The 24,498-nt window shown below is 43.8% G+C and overlaps 1 protein-coding gene across 1 annotated transcript in view; it reads right to left on the reverse strand.

Annotated features, from left to right (window-relative positions):
* Positions 1-24,498, reverse strand: part of PLEKHM3 (pleckstrin homology domain containing M3) — a 244,825-nt gene that overhangs the window by 101,585 nt on the left and 118,742 nt on the right. The window contains exons 4-5 of the mRNA XM_044303895.1: positions 19,723-19,868; positions 6,695-6,888 (exon numbers count right to left, since the gene is read on the reverse strand). Coding sequence (XP_044159830.1) covers positions 6,695-6,888; positions 19,723-19,868 — 340 coding nt within the window. The remainder of the gene's footprint in view (positions 1-6,694; positions 6,889-19,722; positions 19,869-24,498) is intronic.

The raw sequence follows: 24,498 nt of genomic DNA on the forward strand, positions 1-24,498 counted from the left end.
GGGCTGCCATCTTGACTCACAAGTCCGGCGATGCACAGGTAAGCCCTTACCTGTGCCGGGAGCCAATCTGAAACAAATGCGGTCACCGGGAGCAGGCAGTTCCGAGAACAGCCCGGTTGAAGGCCCCCGGCGGCTGTTCTCGGAGCTGCCTGCTCCCGGTGACCGCATTTGATTTCAGACCGGCTTACCTGTGTATCGCTGGACTTGTAAGTTAAGATGGCAGCACGCATGTGTTTACTGGCGAACACGGCGAACTGGCCATCACTGGTCACCATAAATAACCTAATCACTGAATTCTTCAGGTTATTACGGTTGTGTGGATACCTAATATGTGTAGTTTTTTAATTTAATGTGCACAATACGATTTATTTGACACTAAATATTGTAATGTTTTTTTTCAGGGGTTTTAGTGCAATTTTATCATACTGTTCATAGCATTTTATTTATTTTAAAATCCCATTATGAGATTACTATTTTATAGCTTTATTTTAAATGTATTAGCATACTCCTGCATGCTAATACACTATGATCTGTGTCCAGGGGTGGACTGGGAACTTAAAGCGCCCCTGGAAAAAAAAAAAAAAAAAAAGTTGCTCCATTTTGTAGGTAGATCCAAATGAACAGAAGGCAGGGCAACACAAGTAGGTGGGGTCAACAATACATCCCAGCAGAACCAAATAACACAGTGTAGCACTATATACTGCCCCAAAAGCTGTCCCTCTGTGGCGGCCATCTGTCCTCCTCCTCCAGTTGTATATGGAACAGGGGACCTAGGAGGTGAGGGGCGGCCATAGCAGATGAATTCAGGAGGGAATGTGTGGTCGCTGGCTGGATGTATGAGTACCTGATTCTCACAGCGTTAATTACTGTTGAGAGCTCATTATGTACCGGGTCAACCACAGAGAGGTCTTGGGTGGCCCCCTGAGCTATCGGCCCACTGGGAAATTTGTGTCACTATGAAATAGGCTGATCCCTCAATATTAGTGTGCCCCAACAGCAGCCCTGGGGTCCTTTGTCAGAGGTGAATGCAGATCCGATTGGGTCACTGCGAAACTCGGTGACCTGATCCTAGTGGGGAGTCCCCTCTAACCACGCCATAGTATTAACCATAGCAATCAAAGGGTTAACAGACGAGATCGTTGCCTCCTCAGACTCTGGCTGTGAAGCAGGTGCCTGCAATTAGAACCTCAGATGCTAGTAACAAGCGGTTCTTAGCGCAGGAGCACGGTATACTAAAGCTCTGCAGAAACTGCCATCCGTGGGTGGTCCTTAAGGGGTTAACAGGTGAGTAATGTTTATTTCAGCAGTTTTACACATATTTTGCAGCCAGATGTTTTTGTGTATGTATATTTGTGAGTGCTATGTGCAGCACATGTCCAATGTATAATCAGCGCGTTCGGCACATTTCCGGACTATCGGTAGCATGTGTGCAGCCTGCGTTTTGTGTGTTAGACATGTATGAGGCATGTGTTCTATGAGTGGCATATGTGCATCACTGTGCAAATAGTGTGTGTGCCCTGTGTGCAATTGGCATATGTGGACCATATGTCGTATGTGAGAGTGGCATGTGTCAGATGTGCAGTACAGAAGGCATGGGGGCCCAGACACTCTTCTGGCAAAGGCCCTTGGCTGTCAGTGTCTACCCTTGCCAAAAGCTTGTAACTTTTTGGAAAATGGCTGCAATCAGTATGAGAACTGTTCAATGTGGACTTTATTAAGCTCCTGCTAACAAAAGCAGATATGGAGATGCTGGGACCAAGACAGAGAGAACTGGCAAGCAGATGGAAAGGCCTGCTTACACATAAAACCGATGGTATGGAAGAAAGGTATGGTGAGCATACATAGGGCACCATCTTCTAGGATACTACGTATTGTAAATTTAAATGTCAGGTGAGAGGCATTTACAGATTGCGCAACCATATTTTATGTAGGCACATCCAATTCCGATCAATGATCATTTTATCCTTTAGACTAGAATAATATCGTAAGGATCTCTTGGAAACAAATTGTGACAATTACTGCTATGTGTGTGAAAGCGGTTTATAGAAATACATACGGATTTATCCCCGTCTGATCAGTAGCTACTGTCAGTCACATTAGCAACGCCAGGGGTCTTGGCTACTCATCAATGTGCTCACATTGACCATAGCCGTTTCTGAAAAGTTATACGTTGGTTGCCTCTGCCCCATCTTATCTTCAGGGTATGGATGAACAGCTGTTGGCCAGGGAAAGCTGTGATTCAGGAGACCACTGAACTCCAGAGAACCTACTGTATGTAGAACAGCTGTTGGTCTTCTATAGAAATAGATAGCCTTTGGGTCAGCAATGTTCCCTAGCTGCTGGTTGTGCAACTCTACAGCTGTATATAGTCTTGTGCCTAGGTTTTAACATAAATAATTCTTACAGGCTTTAGGGAATATCGAGGAAAAGACAGCTAACCTTAATATTACAAAATGGGATGACCACTTTGAAGCATTTAACCGATACACGAGACAAAAAACGAATACTAAAATTAGTTTGGCATTCTAGAGCTGGGTTCCAGTTCCTATCTTTCTTACAAACCGGATTCCAAAATAGTTGGGATACTATACAAATCGTGAATAAAAACTGAATGCAATGATGTGGAGGTGCCAACTTCTAATATTTTATTCAGAATAGAACATAAATCACGGAACAAAAGTTTAAACTGAGAAAATGTACCATTTTAAGGGAAAAATATGTTGAATCAGAATTTCATGGTGTCAACAAATCCCCAAAAAGTTGGGACAAGGCCATTTTCACCACTGTGTGGCATCTCCCCTTCTTCTTACAACACTCAACAGACGTCTGGGGACCGAGGAGACCAGTTTCTCAAGTTTAGAAATAGGAATGCTCTCCCATTCTTGTCTAATACAGGCCTCTAACTGTTCAATTGTCTTGGGCCTTCTTTGTTGCACCTTCCTCTTTATGATGCGCCAAATGTTCTCTATAGGTGAAAGATCTGGACTGCAGACTGGCCATTTCAGTACCCGGATCCTTCTCCTACGCAGCCATGATGTTGTGATTGATGCAGAATGTGGTCTGGTATTATCTTGTTGAAAAATGCAGGGTCTTCCCTGAAAGAGATGACGTCTGGATGGGAGCATATGTTGTTCTAGAACCTGAATATATTTTTCTGCATTGACGGTGCCTTTCCAGACATGCAAGCTTCCCATGCCACACGCACTCATGCAACCCCATACCATCAAAGATGCAGGCTTCTGAACTGAGCGTTGATAACAACTTGGGTTGTCCTTGTCCTCTTTGGTCCGGGTGAAATGGCATCCCAGATTTCCAAAAAGAACTTCAAATCGTGACTCGTCTGACCACAGAACAGTCTTCCATTTTGCCACACTCCATTTTAAATGATCCCTGGCCCAGTGAAAACGCCTGAGCTTGTGGATCTTGCTTAGAAATGGCTTCTTCTTTGCACTGTAGAGTTTCAGCTGGCAACGGCATATGGCACAGTGGATTGTGTTCACTGACAATGGTTTCGGGAAATATTCCTGAGCCCATTCTGTGATTTTCTTTACAGTAGCATTCCTGTTTGTGGTGCAGTGTCGTTTAAGGGCCCGGAGATCACGGGCATCCAGTATGGTTTTACGGGCTTGACCCTTACGCACAGAGATTGTTCCAGATTCTCTGAATCTTCGGATGATGTTATGCACGGTTGATGATGATAGATGCAAAGTCTTTGCAATTTTTCGCTGGGTAACACCTTTCTGATTATGCTCCACTATCTTTCTGCGCAACATTGTGGGAATAGGTGATCCTCTACCGATCTTGGCTTCTGAGAGACACTGCCACTCTGAGAAGCTCTTTTTATACCCAATCATGTTGCCAATTGACCTTATTAGTGTTAATTGGTCTTCCAGCTCTTCGTTATGCTCAAATTTACTTTTTCCAGCCTCTTATTGCTACTTGTCCCAACTTTTTGGGGATTTGTTGACACCGTGAAAATTTGAATCAATGTATTTTTCCTTTAAAATGATACATTTACTCTGATTAAACGTTTGATCTGTCTATATTGTTCTATTACAAATAAAATATTGACATTTTTTATTCACAATTTGTTTAGTGTCCCAACTTTTTTGGAATCCGGTTTGTACATAGCAGCCAAGACCAAAAATGCCAACATCATATATGAATACCTGCTAACGATGCTTACGCCATAAGCCTTGATTCACACTTGCATTCATGTTGATTTTTGTGGTGCCTTTTTTTTTTTTTTTAGATAAAATGCAGAGGGCAGATAATTGATGGCAGTCATTACAGAATATGAAATTCCCTGCTCACAATGGAGAAGATGTATCAAAACTGGTGCAAAGTAAAAGTGGGACAGTAGGGGGAACATAGATTTCATTTTGTAAAGGCCTCAAAAATAACAGCTTAAATCAGATTTGTTGCTACAGGCTACTTAGCGCTTTTACATTCATCAGTTTTCATAAATATCCCTCCGTTTTTAAAAATGCAGCATCTTTGATCCGGAACATGATTATTTTACATTATCACTTATGCATTATGGGGGACATTTATTAGGACTGGCCTTTTCCACACCGGTCTTAAGTCCCTCTGCGCTGCAGGAGGAAGCGCCACAGTCATGGAGAGGAGCAAGTCTTTACATACTGTAAGCTTGGCGCTTCCATCAGCAGGCCATGCCACAGACGTAACTCTACACCAGCTCCCATGATCCATTTAAGCAATTTTCCATGCCAAAAACTGGTATGGAAAATTATACACGAGCCGGGCCTGCTGGCTAGCCTGCTTCCCTTCCCACGCCACTTGCGGAAAGGTAGTATATTTTGCTGCAAAATGCCATGCAGCAAAATCTGCAACTTTTGTACAGCATTATTGTGGCATATATGTGTTATTAAATGCTCCCTTATTTTCCAGTCATGCTATAGATCAGGGGTGCACAACCTGTGGCCCGGGGGCCACTTGCGGCCCTCGATATCATTCTGTGCGGCCCTCGATATCATTCTGTGCGGCCCTCAACCATCTAGTGACAGACATGTATGTCTATGTCTTGTGGCTGCTCACATGCATTTTTCATGTATTCTCCCATTAGATGGGAGTCCTGGATGTGTAAGCAGACATTTATGGTTTATACTGTATGTACAATATGCAATAAATACAGTATATCAGTTGGCAATACCCCTTTAACTTTTATTTTCGGCCCATGGGATTCCTTCAGTCTGACAATGTGGCCCCCAACCAGAAAAGGTTGTGCACCCCTGCTATAGATTATATATGTAGTGATTGGTCACATAACTGTATGTCTAACATTTATTAAATAGAAATTATATGTTTATTGGACAAATGACTGTAGATCTGGGTGACTTTTGGTTGGATGATAATTAATGTTTGCAGACCGATTTTGGATTAATCAATGGGCTGTAGAATAATTTTATTTAACACCACAATGTATGCTTGACAAAGGGTTGAAACATTGTAATATGTGTTGGATGTGAAATTATCCCCCCATTATGTTTGCCTTTCTTTACAGCTGCCTGCATGCCCCTATTACTATTTGTGCGATAGAGCTTTAATTACTATTACTTATTTGCAAGTAGCACTATTATGTTTCTCACTGACTCTTCATTATCTGCTGCCCTGATTGTGAAACACAATCCATCCACAAACAGGAAGGGAGAGGAAAGATCCAGGAATCAGTGGAGCTCAGAGGCATGCGATGTGTGATGTCCTATACTGCAGGGAAAGGAAGAAGGAGATAACCAGGTATCCAGAGTAAGGAACATCATACAAGCAGCAGACAAACGACAGGAGATGGTCGTGGTTTAACCGTACTTCACGTAAACCATCACCACTATATATTTCAGTTGTTCTGCTCCGTTATAGGAGCATAACAATAAGAGAAAATAACAGAAGTGCTGGATTCGGCACATAACTGAGACAAACAGAGCTGAAGAGACTCAATTGACTACTTCATCGTCCTGTTTTAATACCAGACAAAAAAGTGCTGCGTGCAGGACTTTTTTTTTTTAACAATCTGTTATTGGGCTGTAAACACAGCCTCCAATGCGGATGTGAACAAGCCCTGAGACTGGAAACCCCCCATAAAATATTCTGCTATTTGGGATCAAATGTTGGCAGGAATGGATCTAGAACTGTCCTTCATGTAAAGAGTGAAAGTTGTGATGTTCTGTCTATAAGTGATTGCTTTTGCTTACATGATCGCAAGTGTCTCCTCTTAATTTACTCTAAATTTTCAATAACATTAATAGAGAGTGCAATTAGACAAAACAAAATATAGACACATTTTCAGTAGATGTCTGGAAATAAACATAACTAATTGTATGCTGCTATTGAAGTGTAATGCTGCTTTTAGAAGATGTCTACTATGTGACAGAGACATATGTCTGCCACTGCATAGTAATAAAAGATGTCAGTGTGATGTGTGACTGACAATTACATTCAGCTGATTCCAGTTGGCAGAAAAAGATGCCAGCATAGATCATGGATTTCCTGGCAGAGGACCTCATGTGATCTTCTCTGCCTATGAGCAGAAAGGGACACTGTGCTTTGCTTACAGAATATGTCTTTGACCTCCCATAAGGGGGCTAATCAGTAGGTGGCCGCAAGGAACATACAAGGAATGGATTCACATGAAAAGAACAAATCTTTTTATTTTATAGATGACAGTCATGGCACTCACCTCCTACGCAGATCCTCTGCAACTACCGCACGACAGCTGAAAAGATAGGCTCGGAGTGACTTTAGCTGCTGCCTCAGACGTACAACTTGTGCTAATGCATCCACATGGCGGTAGAGTAATGGGTTCTCCTGCTGCACGTCAATCAATGGCTCTTCATACACATACTCCAAGAACTCTTTTGCCTGTTTGGATACCTGAAAAAGAGGGCACTTTGTCTGCACATTTTTTCTTGAAACCTGATGTGTGTCTCTGTTAGGTCTGGGCTGCACTGCGGCTTTTTGTAGGGCGATTTTAACTATTGAATGACAGCTGCAGTCCACAAGATTGCATTCAATTGCACATCAGCTGTCCTTCAATTGTTAAAATCAATCAGTCAAGCTACAAAAAGTAGCAGTGTAGCCTAAGCCTTACTTCTGTACACATTAGAGGAAGGCCACATTGAAGAGTCATGTGGCATCTGTGACACGACAGAGCTGTGGCCGAGTAGCGCACAGCCATATGTGCCATAGCTGGCTCTTGTTAAACCAACAAGAACTCACTGTTTAGCCAGTTTGCATGGTAAATGGCCACACGGCATCTTGAATACCGCACGGCCATTAGCAATACAGACGGCTAAACAATGCGGTCTTCATTAGTTTACAAGAGCCAGCTGAGGACCGTAAGGCTGCGCTGTGCTCGGCTACAGCGCAGCCACAAATACATGCTGCTATTCACCTCTCTACAACCCGGACATCCACAACTCCGCTTGCCTCCTTGATCCAGACTCATTTTCATTTCTGGCAATCACATATTTTCTGTTTGTCCGGATTTATTGTGACTTCACACGCCAATAAAAAGTCTCTGCTTAATATAAACTGACAGGTGCCTGGTACTAACTTTATGACAGTGTGAACATTCACCTACCACGGACACCACACCTCTTATCGGAGTGCAGAAGTCAACGCTATATTTGAGAGAGACAGGTTGGTTAGAAGTGCTGTAGTAAAAAAAAAGCTGTGCTGTGATTGGTTGCTACGGGCAACAGACAGTTTGTCTTTTAGACAGCACATGCAGGGGGATTAGAGGCAGAGTGAGAAGCCTCAGCAGTTACAGTTATATTCGTGTAGAAAATGCATGCTGCATTATTGGTTGCTATGGACAACAGCTTGTCTTTCACATGTACAACTCTAAATGACAAAGGACCTTATTTTCTGACAACAAGCTGGGAGAGGCAGATTGAGAACTGCTGTCGTAAAATGAAAGCTGTGCAGTTTGTCTTGTAGGCAGCACATGCAGGGAGATGAGAGGCAGATCGAAATTCAAGGGAAATGTAAGATCCAACAGACTCTATGCAAAGGGGCACTCCCAAAACAGGTGCAAAGATGTTTCCTCCTTGAATGGCCATCTGGGGCATTGGCAGGTTTTACAAAGTTTGTAGGCAGGACCAAAGAGCAGCCATAAACATTCAATTGGCTGAATGATCAGCTATCTCTCCAGACTCCTTCCTAGATCCTCCGTACATATTCCGTTTAGGGCTCATGCACATGTTCCATTTTTTTTACGGACCGTATGCAGAACCATTCACTTCAATTGGTCCGCAAAAACAACTGAATGTACTCAGTGTGCAATTCGTTTCCATATTTCCGTTCTGCAAAAAAATTGCACATGTCCTACTATTGTCCGCAAATTATGGTCCGAGGCACCATTCAAGTCCATGGGTCCGCCAAGAATACAGAACGAACACGAAACACATCCGTATGTCATCCGTATTTTGCAGATCCGAACTGTAGAAATGCTATGTCCAGCCCATATTGCTCATGTGTTTGGTGATTAATCATTTACTGTTTCAGTTTCCGATCCACAAAAAACAGATTGCATACAGAAACCATACGGATATGTTTTGTGGAATAACGGAACGGAAGAGGACTTAAATCAGAGGGGAAAAAAACTCAGATACAGAACAACGGATCCGTAAAAAACAGACCGCAAAACAACAAAGGTCGTGTGCATGAGCCCTTAGCCAAACTTGTATCTGTATTTAAGAGGTGGAGAGGAGAAGACCATTGCTAGGAACCTCTGGCAGAGGCTTATTTCTTGGGAGAATAAAAGGATCTTGCGAAAATAGTAATTTCGTCAAGTTGGGAGCTCCCCATGCACATTAAACTGTAAGCCGAACATGCCATTCTCCACGAGCTCAGCCAACAATACACTAAAGTGTATAGGGGACTATAATTGGGCCAAATACAACACTGAGTATTTCTAGGTAAGAAATAGCATTAGAAAATATTTATATAGATAGATGTATATGCATGCAATGTCGGCCATATCTGCTAATTATTATTATATGTAACCTTCTTATAATCTTTACAAGCAAGCAGGACTGAAAGAGGCAATGTCACGCTAACATTGTGTGATAGTGCAGCGTCCTCGTCACAATATAACAAGAAGCAATGCAGTAAGACACTAAGGAGGTTTAGTCATGTACCTTTTAAATCTCTGATCCAGAACAGGATCAGCAACCCTGGACACTCCAGCTGCTTGAAAACTACAACTGCCAGCATGCACACGTACTCAGCTGTTCCCATAGAGGCGAAAGTCACAGTTTCAGAACAGCTGGAGTGCCGGGGGGTGACTGATCCCTGACCTAGAAGATCGCCTAGTGCCTACTATAGTTATGTCAAGTCATTTTAAAATTTAATAAAACATTTGTGAGATTCAGAAACCGTCCACACTATTTTTACTGTAACAGAAACAAGGAGGGTCAATATTAGGAGTACGTCAGGCACAGATAGCGACCTCACCCCGCTCACGTAAGGTCTAAAATTATGGGCATGACATAGGTGGGGAAGGGGCTGGAAGGCCCATCTCATTGATTACCTTCTACGCCTGTTTTAGGCTCATGTACATGGCCGTTGTGCGGCCGTTCCGTACATTGGGGACCGCAATTACGGTCCCCAATGCACGGGCAACATTCGTGCAGCGGGCCGGACCCATTCAACTTGAATGGGTCCGTGGTCTGTCCGCACTGCAAAAAAAATTACGTCATATTTATTTGCGGTGCGGAACAACTGAAAGAAACACAGCGGAAGCACTCCGTTCTGCATCTCCAGAATTGCGGACCCATTCAAGTGAATGGGTCCGCATCCGTGATGCACATGGCCGGTGGCCGTGGATTGCCGACCCGCGGTTTGCGGGCCGCACAACAGCAGTGTGCATGAGGCCTTAGGCTTAGAAAATGGTCTGAATGTAAGACACCTAGGAAGCGGTCTTACATTTAGAACTGGCACTGGATGCACCTAAATTATGGAGAGGCCTGCGCCTCTTCATAACTTCAGTGGAACCGTCACCAGCTATAGGCCTTTATTAAGACCGGCGTCTAAAATGCTGGTTTTAATAAATGCGCCTCAAAATCTCTTTTTCACAAGGAATGTAGCTGGTTTCTTTCACCATATTACTGGAATCCCGGGGAGCGTGCAGTGAGGTTTACAGATTATGCATACGCCGCATGCGCACACACAACACAATCAGTAATCCCATTATAAAATGAATAAATAATGTTAGCAAGCAGTACACATAACCAATGGCATAAAAACAGTGCTGCCATACTGTACAATTTAATAATGCTGCTATACAGTATATAAATAGCAAGCCTATAGATCAACATCCAGAGCACCCTTGATGACAACGCTGAAAGAATGGGCTTTTTAACCCCTTAGTGACCACCCATATGTGTTTTTACTGACGTAAACAAAGGGGGTTTTAGCTAAATGGCTGGCTTTAATCAATCATTACATGTACTTAAAATGGTGCATTAAAAACTATAACTTGTCCTGCACAGAATAAGACCTCCTACAAGTACATTTTTGAAAAAACAAAAAAGTTCTAGCTCTTGGAATGCAATTTTTTTTAAATGTGCTTGGTCACTAAGGGGTTTTAATAATGTTGTCATAGCCCTTGCGTTGTGTCTTCCCTCTTATTCTACCTGGAAATGTATGAATAAAATGGCAACTGGGTAGTGTCATTCTCCTTGTCAATAAGTGTGTCTCTGTTCAATCAATGCTGACGCTACAGTATGTAGGGGCACACCCTACTGACGGGGTACGACAACCTCCAATTGTAAATGTATTCATTCATTTTCAGGAGGAATAGCAGAGGAATGGGACAACATACAGCGGTAAGATTCTCAAGAATTGGTTTTCACAGGGAATATATATTTTTTTTAAACAGACATTTCAGTAGCTGACTGATTCTCTTTAATAATAACATTCTGGATGATTACAAAAGGGCGATTCATTTACTTTTACTTGTATAAGGCTCCCACTAAGGTCACAGATGATGTGAGCTCCCCCTACTGTTGGCTGCTGACAGACACTTTTATATAAGCTTTTAGTGAAGGCTGTGAAATGTAACCCTATAAGGCCCCTTTCACACGAGCGAGTATTCCACGCTGAATCCGGACCCATTCATTTCTATGGGGCTGTGTACATGAGTGTTGTTTTTTCACGCATCACTTGTGCGTTGTGTGAAAATCGCAGCATGTTCTATATTCTGCATTTTTCACGCAACGCTGGCCCCATAGAAGTGAATGGGGCTGCGTGAAAATCACATCGGCAAGCATGCGGATGCGATGCATTTTTCACAGATGGTTGCTAAGAGATCTTTTTTGCAAACCTTCATTTTTTTTTATTTTTATCACGCACGTTAAAAATGCATCAATGCGCATTTCAGCCGCGCGATTCAAACTAAACAACTGTACACAATCGCAGGCAAAACTGAATTAATTTGCTTGCGAAATTGCGCATTTTTAACTGAATGCATCCGGACCTAATCCGTATCGCTCGCCTGAAAGGGGTCTAACTCCTCTCTGTGTAAGTTCCTGCCAGAAATATTCATTCTAGATCAATGCTACACTGCTTCCGCAAATATGGTACAGATATCTTTCCATTTGGGCCAAGAAAAGTAAGACTACAGATATTTAACATTTGTACAAACTCTGTAAACTATAGGGACTAAAGGGAGCGTGTCACTTTCCACAAGCACCATTAAAGGGTTTGTGCAGTATCCTAAAAATGTCCATTGTGTAAACCTCATCTAGTCTCCTACAGAGAATAATAGTGTACTTGTCCAGTTCTCCTAAGTCTCCCCTTCAGTCTCCATGCATCCACTGCTCCACTGATTACAACCTGAACTTCTAGGATGTGGGTGTAGATGAGCTGCAGCCACAACACTTCCCATTGTGCTGTGCACTGCAAGATCAGCCAGAAATGTAAACATATACTATACCCTTCCCTGGGCTGAAATCGCCACCCACTACACCCTCTGTCATCCCCTTGATGTTTCCTCCTACACAGCTTCAATATGACAACCAGTGGACTCTGCCTTCCCAGCTTGTGGACTGGGAGCGTCGACCAGCCCATTCCAAGGTCACATGGGCCTGACATCATGACTATTTGGGGAGGATTTTGAGAGAGGGCATCATGGGAGGCCTGGTCATGATGTCAAAGGAAATCCAGTCTCCACGGAGGGCACAGTCACGTGACCACTCTCACAATCTCCGGAGTGAGACAGAAAAAGTTGCAGGGCCTGGCAGGGGAAGCACAGGGAAAGGGAAAAATGTATAACGAGATAACCCCTTTAACTTCAGTACTACATGCGCAGTACTGCTGACACTGACCATGAATAATAATTAATATGTGTAAACTACCCCCACACACCACTGCTGTAATACAATGGTAGGACTCAAGAGCCGTATGCACATCATGGAGAGAGAGGCCCTTCTGTCCGCGAGCCCATAAGTTCTGTTAATGTATTACAGCGGCGGTTTGGGAGGGAGGTGTATACACATATAAAGTAGAGATCCAAAGTCAGTGTCAGCAGTACTAGTCATGTGCTTGAGGGAGACGACAGACTGTCCAACCCATTTATCTAAAGGAGGGTTTAGACGGGCCAATGGAAGCGTTCCTTCCCGACAGTCGGCTGCTCGCTCAGTGAAGGAAACAGCTGTATTTACATGCAGCGATCTCCTTCACAGTATGAGGATAAGCAGTCACTATAGCGATCGCTCATCCCCATACAGAATCATTGTTTCTGGGCAGCAGATCATTGTTTAGACAGAGTTTTGCTCATTCATCGGGTGATCGGCGGCACGTTTAGATGGCCAGATTATCAGGAACGAGTGTTCACAGGAACAGCTGATCCCAATAACCTGGACGATTATTGGTTTGTCTAAATCAACCTCAACTTAGTACATTTAAAAAAACAAAGTTAGGATGCCCAAACACCTTAACAACAGCAGCCAGATGAATGCTCGTTTGGCCGACAGCTATCTCTCCCAACGCTCTTATTTCATACACTCTCAGAAGAGTGTGTGTATGCAATGGGGGGAACGCTGCCTTGTGGTCACACGACAGTAAGATTCCAGCAGTCACTGATGCGGCAGGACGTTCCATCAGCTCACCATGTCATGTCCCCTCCCTGTTGTTCCGCCTTTTAGATGGAGCCTGACAGCCATTTGTTCATACTGTCCATTTTCGACAGCGTTTCTTCCCTCCAATGAATATTTATATGTGTTGGAATGGAGTAGTGCTGATACATATAGTACTCCTGCGCTAAGCGCTAAAGAAAATAGGCAGTTTGAACAAATGCCTTGCTCGCTTTAAGGGGGAGGAGCAACAGGAAGGGGACATCACATGGGATCCTACTACACCAAACAGGCTCACCTCATGTTACATGTAATATCAAAATCCATGATTCTCCTCCGTGCTCCAGGACAAAGTACTTGGACGAGGACCACAAATGAATAACCGTGTTCTCAGGTCAAATAACCAAATTTCAAATCAATAACAATAGCTCAGCTTGAGATCTCAAAGTAAAAGTATTGCAGAAACTTTCAATGGCAACTCTTATTTGAAACATTACTTTTAATGAAAATAAGAAATTTTTACTGCATAAAAATAGTTTATTTTATAAAATCTGCTATTATTTGGAAGAAAAAAAAATAGTCAGATATTAAAAGGTAGACATACAATATACACCACACAGGCCAACCGCATGAAGGACAGATTAATTACCAGAAGCCACTGAACTAATTCTGTAGCTATTATGTATTCACTCCGAGTAGGGGAGAGATGAAATAGCTCCTGCTAATGTAGCCCATTCTTAAGCATGGGGGAAATTTTGTCTATGACACTTGAGAATAGAATGATGGAAAATGATATATTGAGCAATGCCATTAGGCTTCCAGACCCTTAAGTCCATGTTTACACTGACACAGAGCTAAATTGTGCTATTTCAGGAAGGCAAATGATGGTAGAAAGGTTTTTTCTTTAGATTTTAAATGCCATCTTCTCGAAACATATTGTACCAAGCAAGTTCAGATTAATCGCAAATAACTCCTTAATTAAGGCTGGAAAGTGCATTAAAACATCACTGTTGGACGAAGAGAAAATAAATCAATACATTTTATTTCAAGGAAGATAAAATGTAGCTGTATTATTACAGAAACTTTTCATATCAAGTTTTGTGGATTTTTTTTTTTTTATATATACATTAACCTCTTAAGGACATAGGGCGTACAGGTACCCCCTGATGTCCTGGTACTTAAGGACACAGGGCGTACATGTACGCCCTGTGTATTTTCCATCACCGCCGTGCATTTGGGGCAAATGCGCCGGGGGGTCTGGTGACCCCCCCATGTATGCGATCGCAGAAAACTGCAGGTCAATTCAGACCTTCGGTTTTCTGCGTTTCCGGGTTATTCGGGTCTCTGAGGACCCGATAACCCGGAACAGGATGGTGATGGTGGTGTGATTTCACCCCACCAATCACCATCCAGCGATCCTGAGTGGTGATGGTGACATCACCACTCAGGATCGCTTCTGATTGGTCTGTGGGCGGGCCGGCGGCAGATTCAAAAGAGGCAGGCGCTCCTCTCCTCCTCCTTTTGTGTTCCGGAGCCGGAGGAGAGAGGAGCTGCCTGCACGTGTCCGCCATCGCTGCCAGCAGCACCCGATCTGTGCCCCCAGGACCCGATCTGTGCCCCCAGCACCCCCCATCAGGTACATAGGGACAGCATAGGGAAAGTTTGGGTTAGGCAGGGAAAAAAAAAGGGAAAGTTAGTTTGTGAAATGTTATTGCCTCATCCTAAGTTAGGGTGTCTGGGGTCCACAGCACAGCTGTGTGACCCTAGACCCCCCCAGGGGTGCTGCCGCTTGCACCCCCCCACCACCACTTTTTTGTGGTGCAGGTTTTTTTTGGGTGTACGCACTCTTAGCGTCCGGCCACTGTTAGCGCATCGCACACCCCACCGCTGATCAACTTTGGACGGTTGATCAGCGGTTTAGAATTTATTTTCCACATTTTTTGCCCTTTTTTTAGTTAGTTTTTTTTTCTGTTAGTTTTAGGGTTAAGTCCGCGAACACCCATGCTCCCACGCACACCAAATAAAGATTTACACACACGCATATATACACGCAGACACACACTCCCCTATGGCCCGCCGGACATTCTCGGCCGAGGAGGCATACGCCCAGCTTGCCTCCGACTCAGAGAGTCCCAGTGAGGACGAGGATGGCCCCACATTCCTGTTGTCATCCGCGTCCTCCTCATCTAGCGATGATCATGAGCACCCAAGGCGGCGGAGACGCCGCCAGGCAGAGCAAGGGGACCACCATGTTAGGGACCCTGTGGCCCACACTAGTATGAGCAGCTCTGGGGCTCGTACTGGTTTCCTGGCCCACCAGTTAAATCCACCGGAGCACCCTGCCGGTGAACTTGTCTGGTGTAGCCCAGAGCGATACGAGCCTGTGATTCCTGATTTTGTAGGACAATCAGGAATCCAGATTTCCACAGTGGGCTACACTGAATATGACTTTGTCATTTTTTCAGTGACCCACTGGTAAATCTGATGGTGGAGCAGACGAATCTGTACGCCCAACAGTTCGTCGCTCAACACCCGGGCTCCTTTTTGGCCAGGCCCGGTGGCTGGACGCCGGTCAGTGCAGCCGAAATGAGGACATTTTGGGGCCTCGTGCTGCATATGGGCCTGGTCAAGAAACCCAGTGTCAGGCTGTACTGGAGTGGGGACGTCCTATACCAGACCCCACTTTACAGTACGGCCATGACACGCTCCCGGTTTGAGACCATCCAGAAATGTCTGCATTATTCCGATAATGCAGCATGTCCCCCCTGAGGTGATCCTGCCCATGACCGTCTGTATAAGATACGGCCGGTCATCGATCACTTTGGGGCCAAATTCATGGAGGCCTATGTACCTGGAAGGGAGGTCACGGTTGATGAGTCTCTCATTGCGTTCAAGGGGAGACTCATTTTCCGCCAGTATGTGCCAATCTCCAAGCGGGCGAGGTATGGCGTGAAGCTATACAAAATTTGTGAGAGTACCTCAGGCTACACTTACAAATTTCGTGTATACGAGGGGCGAGATTCCCGGATTCAACCCCCAGAATGTCCCCCCACTCTGGGTGTTACCGGGAAACTTGTGTGGGACCTTATGTACCCACTGCTGGATAAGGGTTACCACCTTTACGTGGATAACTTTTATACCAGTATCCCCTTGTTCCAGTCCCTTGCCGCCAGATCCAAGTCCGCTTGTGGGACCGTGCGGAAAAATCAACGCGGCCTCCCTGCCCACCCCCTCCAGGTACCTATCCCCAGGGGTGAGACCCGTGCCCTTACCACTGGAAACCTGTTGCTGGTCAGGTATAAGGACAAGAGGGATGTCCTTATGCTGTCCACAATTCATAGTAATGGCATCACCCTTGTCCCTGTGCGAGGTACCGTGGCAACGGTCCTCAAGCCCGATTGTATCGTCGACTACAATCGGTATATGGAAGGAGTTGATCTCTCGGATCAAGTCCTCAAGCCATATAACGCCATGCGCAAAACCCGGGCATGGTACAAAAAAGTTGCGGTCTACTTTGTACAGGTTGCCATGTACAACTCTTTTGTACTATCCCGAAGTGCTGGCAGCACAGGGACATTCCTCCAGTTCTATGAGGCAGTCCTCAAGGCCCTGATCTTTTCGGACCGGGAAAGAGCAGGCCGGAGTACCTCGGGAACTGTAGGCGCCCGGATCGTCCCCGGGCCAACACTTTCCAGGTGTGGTCCCCCATACTGGAAAGAAGGGACGAACCCCAAAAAAGTGCAGAGTGTGTCGCAGGAGGGGGATACGGAAGGACACCACTACTCAGTGCGACACATGCCCCGATCATCCGGGCCTCTGCATTGACGGTTGCTTCAGGGAGTATCACACTTCCATGGAGTACTAAATTTGTATCCCAATTTAGCACTGACATCGGATTAAAAAAAATGGTTCTCAGACTTGAGACACCCAAAAAAACCTTAAATAATTTATTAAAAGTAGACATATTAGGCATCGCCAATAATCTCCTCTATAAAACTACCCCATGACATAACCCCCCAGATTAACACAGTCCAGAATTTTTTTTTTATAAAGGTGCAAAAAAAGATCATAGAGGACCAGTTCATAAATACTCAATGCACCAGTGTGATTTCAGTGAGTCTGAAAACTTGCAGATTTTTCTTGAACATAAGGAGTTCTGGACCTGCATGTTTGTGGTTAGCGAGTCTAGTAGTCAAAGGTGAATAGTTGTGCCTATTCCCCATCCACAGGATAGAGGGTAATCATCCGATCAGCAGGGGTAGGACTGCTGGGGTCTCGTTCTTTTGAATGGACCGAAGCCTCTCCATTCATTTTCTATGGGACTGCTGAAGAGTACAGAGCATGGCCCATTCATTCGGGGTAAAAGGTCCCCCGCTCTCAGGATACCAGTGTTGGGACATCTCCTTATCTTCTATGCTGTGGCTATCTGATAAGTTAAAAACTTTGCATATCTGCGTTAATAAAGATGGGTTACAAACGGACAACTCCACACAAACAGAGCTGATGCTCTTTAAGGATCCTGTGGTTCACAAACTATATTAGTGCTCCAAAATGTGCAGCTAACGAGATTCTTGAGAAAATGTCACCTTAGCATTAGTGCTTGGTCTCATAGAACACTGATATAGTTATGTGAAGGAGCAGAGTAGAAATGCTTTAGCAGCAGTGTGGTTACGCGAGCATGCTATGTTACTAGCAGCACCAAATGTCCATGATGAGCCTGCCAAGATGCACCTAAATGCTACCAAAACGTCACCACCATTGACTCCTGAGTAATGACAATTAGATATACTGCCTGGATGCAGTAATAGACCTTCTGGTACACACAACTACCAAGAAAGTTCTGAAGCCATCTTTCCACATTTCTACAGCAAACGAGAAAAAGGGTGTTCTTGTGAAAAAAGTAGACCCCCTTTTTTTTTCTTCTAAATCCGAATAACCCCTGTAAGCACCGGAGAATCGCACCTACTGAAATATAACCAAACTCATACATGTTTCTTTCTTCTCAGGTCAGAAAAGTTTTGCATTTGTTTACTTTCAAACTGGTGTAATTCGACACATTAATAAATATATGGCGATTTCTACACTTAATATTTAAAGGCTATGAAAGCCTTTTATTACGATTTTCTAGTTGCCTTGCGTCAAATGTCAAAGAAACATTTTTCCAATTGGTTTTCATAAAATTTTTGAAGGGGTGGGGTGGGGGGGGGGGGGGCTCCTGCAGCTTTTATCTAATCCAATACATTGCAAACTTCAGAATGTGAATCCTTCAGATGAGCTCTCTGATGGCTCATCTCCAGACCCTCCCTCTCCACTTTTGAGCGATCATCTAGCTAAATTTGGCTAAAGTCAATTGATTTGATCAGAATTCAGCTAGATGATTGCTCGGGAAAGAAGAGGTGGGACTGAAGGCAAGCTGTCAAAAAGCTCACCTGATGGATTCAGCAATTAAAAGAATTCTGGAGCCTGCTATGTACTGGGATACATACAAGCTGCAGAAGACAAACAATTCAAAAGTTTTAATGGAAACTAGCTGAGAATTCTCTTTATGACATAATTGATGCAAAGGTTTACATAGTCTTTAAATCCAGAAGTGAGCAAGCTACGATTAGTCTCAGGGGTAGAGAATATGTGTATGAACTTACTTCACTGGAGAGACAAATGAAAAGTAGAAACATATTGTCCTCCTCCTGCTATAGAGTTACGGTACATTAGTGTTGCTCCTCCTGGTGGGCATGGCTGCTGCTTTGCTCACCTGTTCCAGGTAATTGGTGGTCTGTACCCGCTGCCATCCCTCTCCCCTGCTCAACAGGCCAGACCGCCCAAGTAGTCTCTTTTTCCTCAAAGGCTGAGGCCTGCTTCCTGCTGACTCTGTCTCTCATTGTTTGTAGGGTGCATGGACTCTCTGGCTCTTAAAGGGCCAGTGCACATCTTAAACTTCCCCAACCTATGGCTGTGCACTCTATGGTATTTTAGCCACCTTCTCCTGTGAGATCGTGCCTGAGCAATAGCATGCCTGCACAGTAATAGGGAAAAAGCTGACAATCACTGGCAGAAAGTGAGGTGGTAGGAACTATCCCACAACTTATAATTCCAAGTACTCAATCCTAACAGCACGATGCCTGTGCTGCAGCTAACAAATGGCAAATTTCCCAGAAACTACATTACAGGCACACATAACAGAGATGGCGCTAGAATGTGCTTCACTACCTTTAAGATGGTGGCAGATTCCCTTTAAATGAAGAATGTGAGTAGAATGTTAATTGCAAAACAGTAGAATCTCTTTATGAACACTGTAATAGGTATAATGAGGGTCTTTCTACAATCAGCTAACATTAGGTATATAGCAACAGAATGTAAAATCCTGCAGCTTCATTACTGGTTATGCGGTTTTCACTTATTCTGTAGTTAAGATTTATTCTGTGCAATGCCGTTGTTTCCTAGAACCAGTGAAGGTTAGACATATAACCTAAGAAGCGACATGTCTACCAAGTGTCCCAAATTCTGCACGCCAATGGTTGGTCTCTGAACTGAGCGGATACAAGGGAAAAATAGTGCTGCTCTGTGTGTTACACAGCTACCTGCTTGTCGGTGAATTAGTCTTTATTAATTAAAATAAGTAAAACCGTACCTTGTGTTTCGATGTGTCCCAGTTGTGAACAAGCCGTGCAGGTATAATGAAACCATCATCACCATGGCATGAGCTACAATAATACCACCCGCTGTAACTGCACACCTTGGCCTTTTCATTGGAAAGTCCAATTGGCCTCTGGCACCCTGAAAAAATTAGAAGATAGAGATATAGTATCTTAAAGTAGTTGCACAGTAATAGTATATATTATTACATGAACGTATGAAAATGTGTGTGTCTGCAGACAAACCATTTAGTAAATCCTGCAACAAACAGAAATAAGAAGGTGTGGTAATAAGAGTGTTCGTTCGATGTGGATGTCCATTTCGAGCCTGAATAAAAAGAGTACAACTGGTAAAAAGGCTATGAGAGCTGCAGTACAGAGCAGATGCAGCAGGTGGCGTACTCCTTGCTGCCATCTGAGCGCTAGGTGGTATAATTGAATTTGGCACACAGCCCTACAGGAGACAAATGGCTATCAACATTAAAAAAATGTGTTTGTAGAAACACATTTACCTAAATAATTTACCTGATAGTAATTTCTTATAATTTACCCGCCAAAAAAAAGAAAAACTGGAATGTGGCCAATGATGCTTTTACACAAGACAAAGAATTCACAAATTTCTGTTTTACACTTTGGAAGTGAAAAGGTTAAAAAAAAATGTCAATGACCTCTTAGGGCACATATTATGTACAAAAATATATAAAAAAAATTAAGTAAAATACAATAAAATACAAATAAGGGAAAACATTTAAAAACACGCCAACCAAAGCCACCTTGCTCGTGTAACTATATACATATTCTACAGATTGCCTCTCATCTCTGCACTGATGAGGGGCAATCACCCCGAAACAGCTGTCTGCAGATGATGTGCTGGCTTATTTATTATCCAAGTCATGTCTCAAGGCCTGTTTATAAGGTTTAACATTGACTTATAGGATAGCTACCTTACATCTAGTATTCCCAGAATCCTGACTTAGGCTTCTCCCCCAGTACTTTCTGTTCTGCACTGATGAGAGGCAATCACCCCAAAACTGCTGTCTGCAGATGAGGTGCTGGATTATTCAATATGTGAGTCATGTCTCGAGGCTCTGTTGTTTCTCTGTTTAAAAGGTTGAATATTGACTTATAGGATAGCTGCCTTACATCTGGTCGCCATAGAGGAAGAGCTTGTTAAGAGCTCAATTGCATACCCTCTTCCCAGAATTCCAGGGGAGCATTGCATGGTCTATAAGACTTCTCACGCCGCTTAGATGCTCTCCATAAGGAGATATAGCTTCCCCAAATACATATTATATAACAACCCATGTTAATAAATTATTTTAGCAGCAGCAGCAGCCCTGGGTCATTAACTCTTTAGTGACCACACATACAATATTTGACAGCGGTCACTAAGGTGCCTTAGGCTGGGCCGCCGTCTTTTCACAGTGACCCAGTCTAAGTGCTGCACGGGTCACATGACTCCTGCTCTAACAGCCCAGAACGTCAGCATGCCAATCCAGCTTGTTTAACCCCTCACATGCCGTGGGCAATGGCACCTGCCACAAGTAAGCAGTGACAGAGGTAGCAGGATTCCCTCTGTCTCCCATCAGCATCCCGCAAATGCGATTGCGGGGTGCCAATGTGTTTATAGGCTGGCTAAGACCTGGTATAGGCCCAAAGCCTGCCTTGAGTGTTCCCCAGCAGGCTGTACCTCTCTGGCGCAGCCTGCTGGTCAATGTCAGTGCAGCACTGAAATTAAAATGCAATGCAATATAGGAAGTGCATTTAAAAGCAATCAAAAGATTGCCTGTTATAGTCTGCTTGCAGAATTATTAAGTGATAAAAAAATTGTTAAAAACCCATTAAATAAAAAATTCCAATAAAAAATGATGTAAAAAATAAATAAAATGTAATGCCAGAATTTCTCATTTATTCTTAGTCGCAACCAAAAAAACTTTATAACAAGCGATCAAAAAGTATTATTTATCCCAAAATGATACCTATGAAAACTACAAGCTGAAAAAAAATAAAAAGTTATGGGTCTAGGGATGCAGTGATTTTTTTGTATTTGGCATCGCTGTAATCATAATGACCCAGAGAATAAAGATATTACTTATTTATGCCGAAAAATGGATGCCGAAAAATTTATAATGTAAAAACTCTGTGGCAGTATTGCTGTTTTTTCACATCTCCCTCTGAGAAAAGTTAATAAAGGGCCGGGCTTTGTCAAAACAGCCATTCTTCAGTTCAGTGATGCGCCACCTCTCAAAGTCTGCCAACTGGGCAAAATGTCTTCAGGTGCATTTGTCACGGAAGGTGTACAGAAAACTAGAAGACACAAAAAGAAGATCCGACTGACTGGATCCAAAACTAAGGAACAAAAGGGAGAGCCCTGCATCAGACCTGGCTCTCTCCTTAACTGCTCAGCCTATGCGAAAATCCCAATGGTAGATGATCGCATATCCTCGTACCTCGACTGTATAACACCTGAACACCCTATAATAGTGAGGGGACACGACCACCGGCTCCCTAAACTTGATACGGAGGGAGTCAGGGTCACCTGGGATCCAGTAAACAGGAAAACACAAATAAACAAACAAAACTTATCTGTAGAAGACTCAGTAGTAGCATCAGAATGCACACACTCCAGGAAGTAATATAAACCGCAAAGTGATGCAGTATGGGGAGGGATTTAAAGGCATGCAATCAGTGCAACTACATGACAGCTGAGAGAGGCTAACGAGATGAGAAAATGAAAGCAAAACAAAAGGAACCTCAAGGAGGAGGTTCTGAAGGACATCTGTCAGAGCTTCTCAGATGTCTGGTGGTGACAGTACCCCTCCTTCTACGAGTGGACTCCGGACACTCAGAGCCCATCTTCTCAGGATGGGACCTATGGAAAGCCCTGATGAGACGAGTGGCCTTAATGTCCGTCACTGGGACCCACATCCTCTCCTCAGGACCATAACCCTGCCAATGAACGAGGTACTGGAGAGAACCGCGGACAACACGAGAATCCACAATCCTAGAGACCTGAAATTCAAGATTACCATCAACCACAATCGGAGGAGGCGGCAAAGAGGAGGGTACAATGGGTTGGACATAAGGTTTTAATAAGGACTTATGAAAAACATTATGGATCTTCCAAGTCTGAGGAAGATCAAGACGGTAGGCAACAGGATTGATGACAGACAAGATTTTGTAAGGCCCAATAAACTTAGGACCCAACTTCCAGGAGGGAACCTTCAATTTGATATTCTTAGCAGACAACCACACCAGATCACCAACATTCAGGTCCGGACCAGGCACACGTCTCTTATAAAAAAACGCATCAGCGCCTTCTGATTCTCAGGAAGCTCCCACTCAAGCAGAGCGCGGACCTTCTCGGGGTCCATGCGAAAACCAGAAGCGGAGAGAAGAAACCCCAGAAATTGAATTTCTGGAACTGCAAACACACATTTTTCCAGTTTAGCGTACAATTTATTCTCCCGCAGGATGAGCAAGACCCGACGTAAGTGCTCCTTATGAGTTTTGAAATCAGGAGAAAAAATCAAAATGTCATCTAGATACACTAATACAAATTTCCCCATTAAATGATAAAAAATGCTGTTCACAAAATGCTGAAAGACGGCTGGAGCATTCATCAAACCAAAAGGCATAACCAAATTCTCAAAATGGCCCTCAGGGGTATTGAAAGCCGTCTTCCATTCGTCTCCTTCTCTGACCCTGACCAGGTTGTATGCCCCTCTTAGATCCAACTTGGAAAAAACTTTAGCCCCAACAATCTGGTTAAACAGGTCCGGGATCAGAGGAAGCGGATAAGGGTCGCAAATTGTGATACTGTTCAGCTCCCTGAAATCCAGACATGGTCTTAAAGAACCATCTTTTTTCTTAACAAAGAAAAAAACTGCGGCAACAGGTGACTTCGAGGGTCGTATGTGTCCCTTTCTCAGACTCTCAGAGATATAAGCACGCATAGCGACCCTTTCAGGTTGGGAGAGATTGTATAAATGAGATTTAGGCAGCTTGGCGCCTGGGGTGAGATTAATAGGGCAATCGTACTCCCTGTGCGGGGGCAAGTCCTGAACGCCACTCTCAGAGAACACATCCGAAAATTCTAGAGAGAAAAGATGGTACAGTCTTAGTAGAAACCTCAGAAACAGATGTCGTGAGGCAATTCTCTCTGCAAAAGTCACTCCAAACATTTATTTGCCTCGCTTGCCAATCAATGGTGGGGTTATGTTTAGTGAGCCAGGGTAGAGGAGTAGGCAACCCGCTTAGGACGAAACATGACACATCCTCAACATGAGTATCACTCACAATCAAACGGATATTGTGAACTATGCCCTTTAACGATTTCTGAGAAAGTGGAACGGAATCAATAGCAAAAACAGGTATATCCTTTCCCAAAGTGCATACCTGGAAACCATGAGTTATAGCAAATTGATTATCAATGAGATTGACAGCTGCTCCACTATCTACAAAAATCTCACAAAAAATGTTCTTGCTCTCTAGCGCCACCCTGGCAGGTAGGACAAAACGGGAACTATAAGCAAACGGAAAACCTTCAATTTCCGCATCAACCTTGCCAATAGTAACAGATGGAACATTTTTAGAGGATTTTTTTCTTTTTGTTACTTTATTACTCTAAAAAAACTGCCTGAATCTCCTAGAGGGACAAACATTTGCCAAATGATTTATACCCCCACAACAGAAACAAACCTTCCTATGAGGGCTGAATCTTCTATTGTCAGAGGCAATCAAACCCAACTGCATGGGCTCCTGCTCAGAAG

The sequence above is a fragment of the Bufo gargarizans genome, chromosome 8 (assembly GCF_014858855.1).
Source record: "Bufo gargarizans isolate SCDJY-AF-19 chromosome 8, ASM1485885v1, whole genome shotgun sequence".
NCBI lineage: Eukaryota > Metazoa > Chordata > Amphibia > Anura > Bufonidae > Bufo > Bufo gargarizans.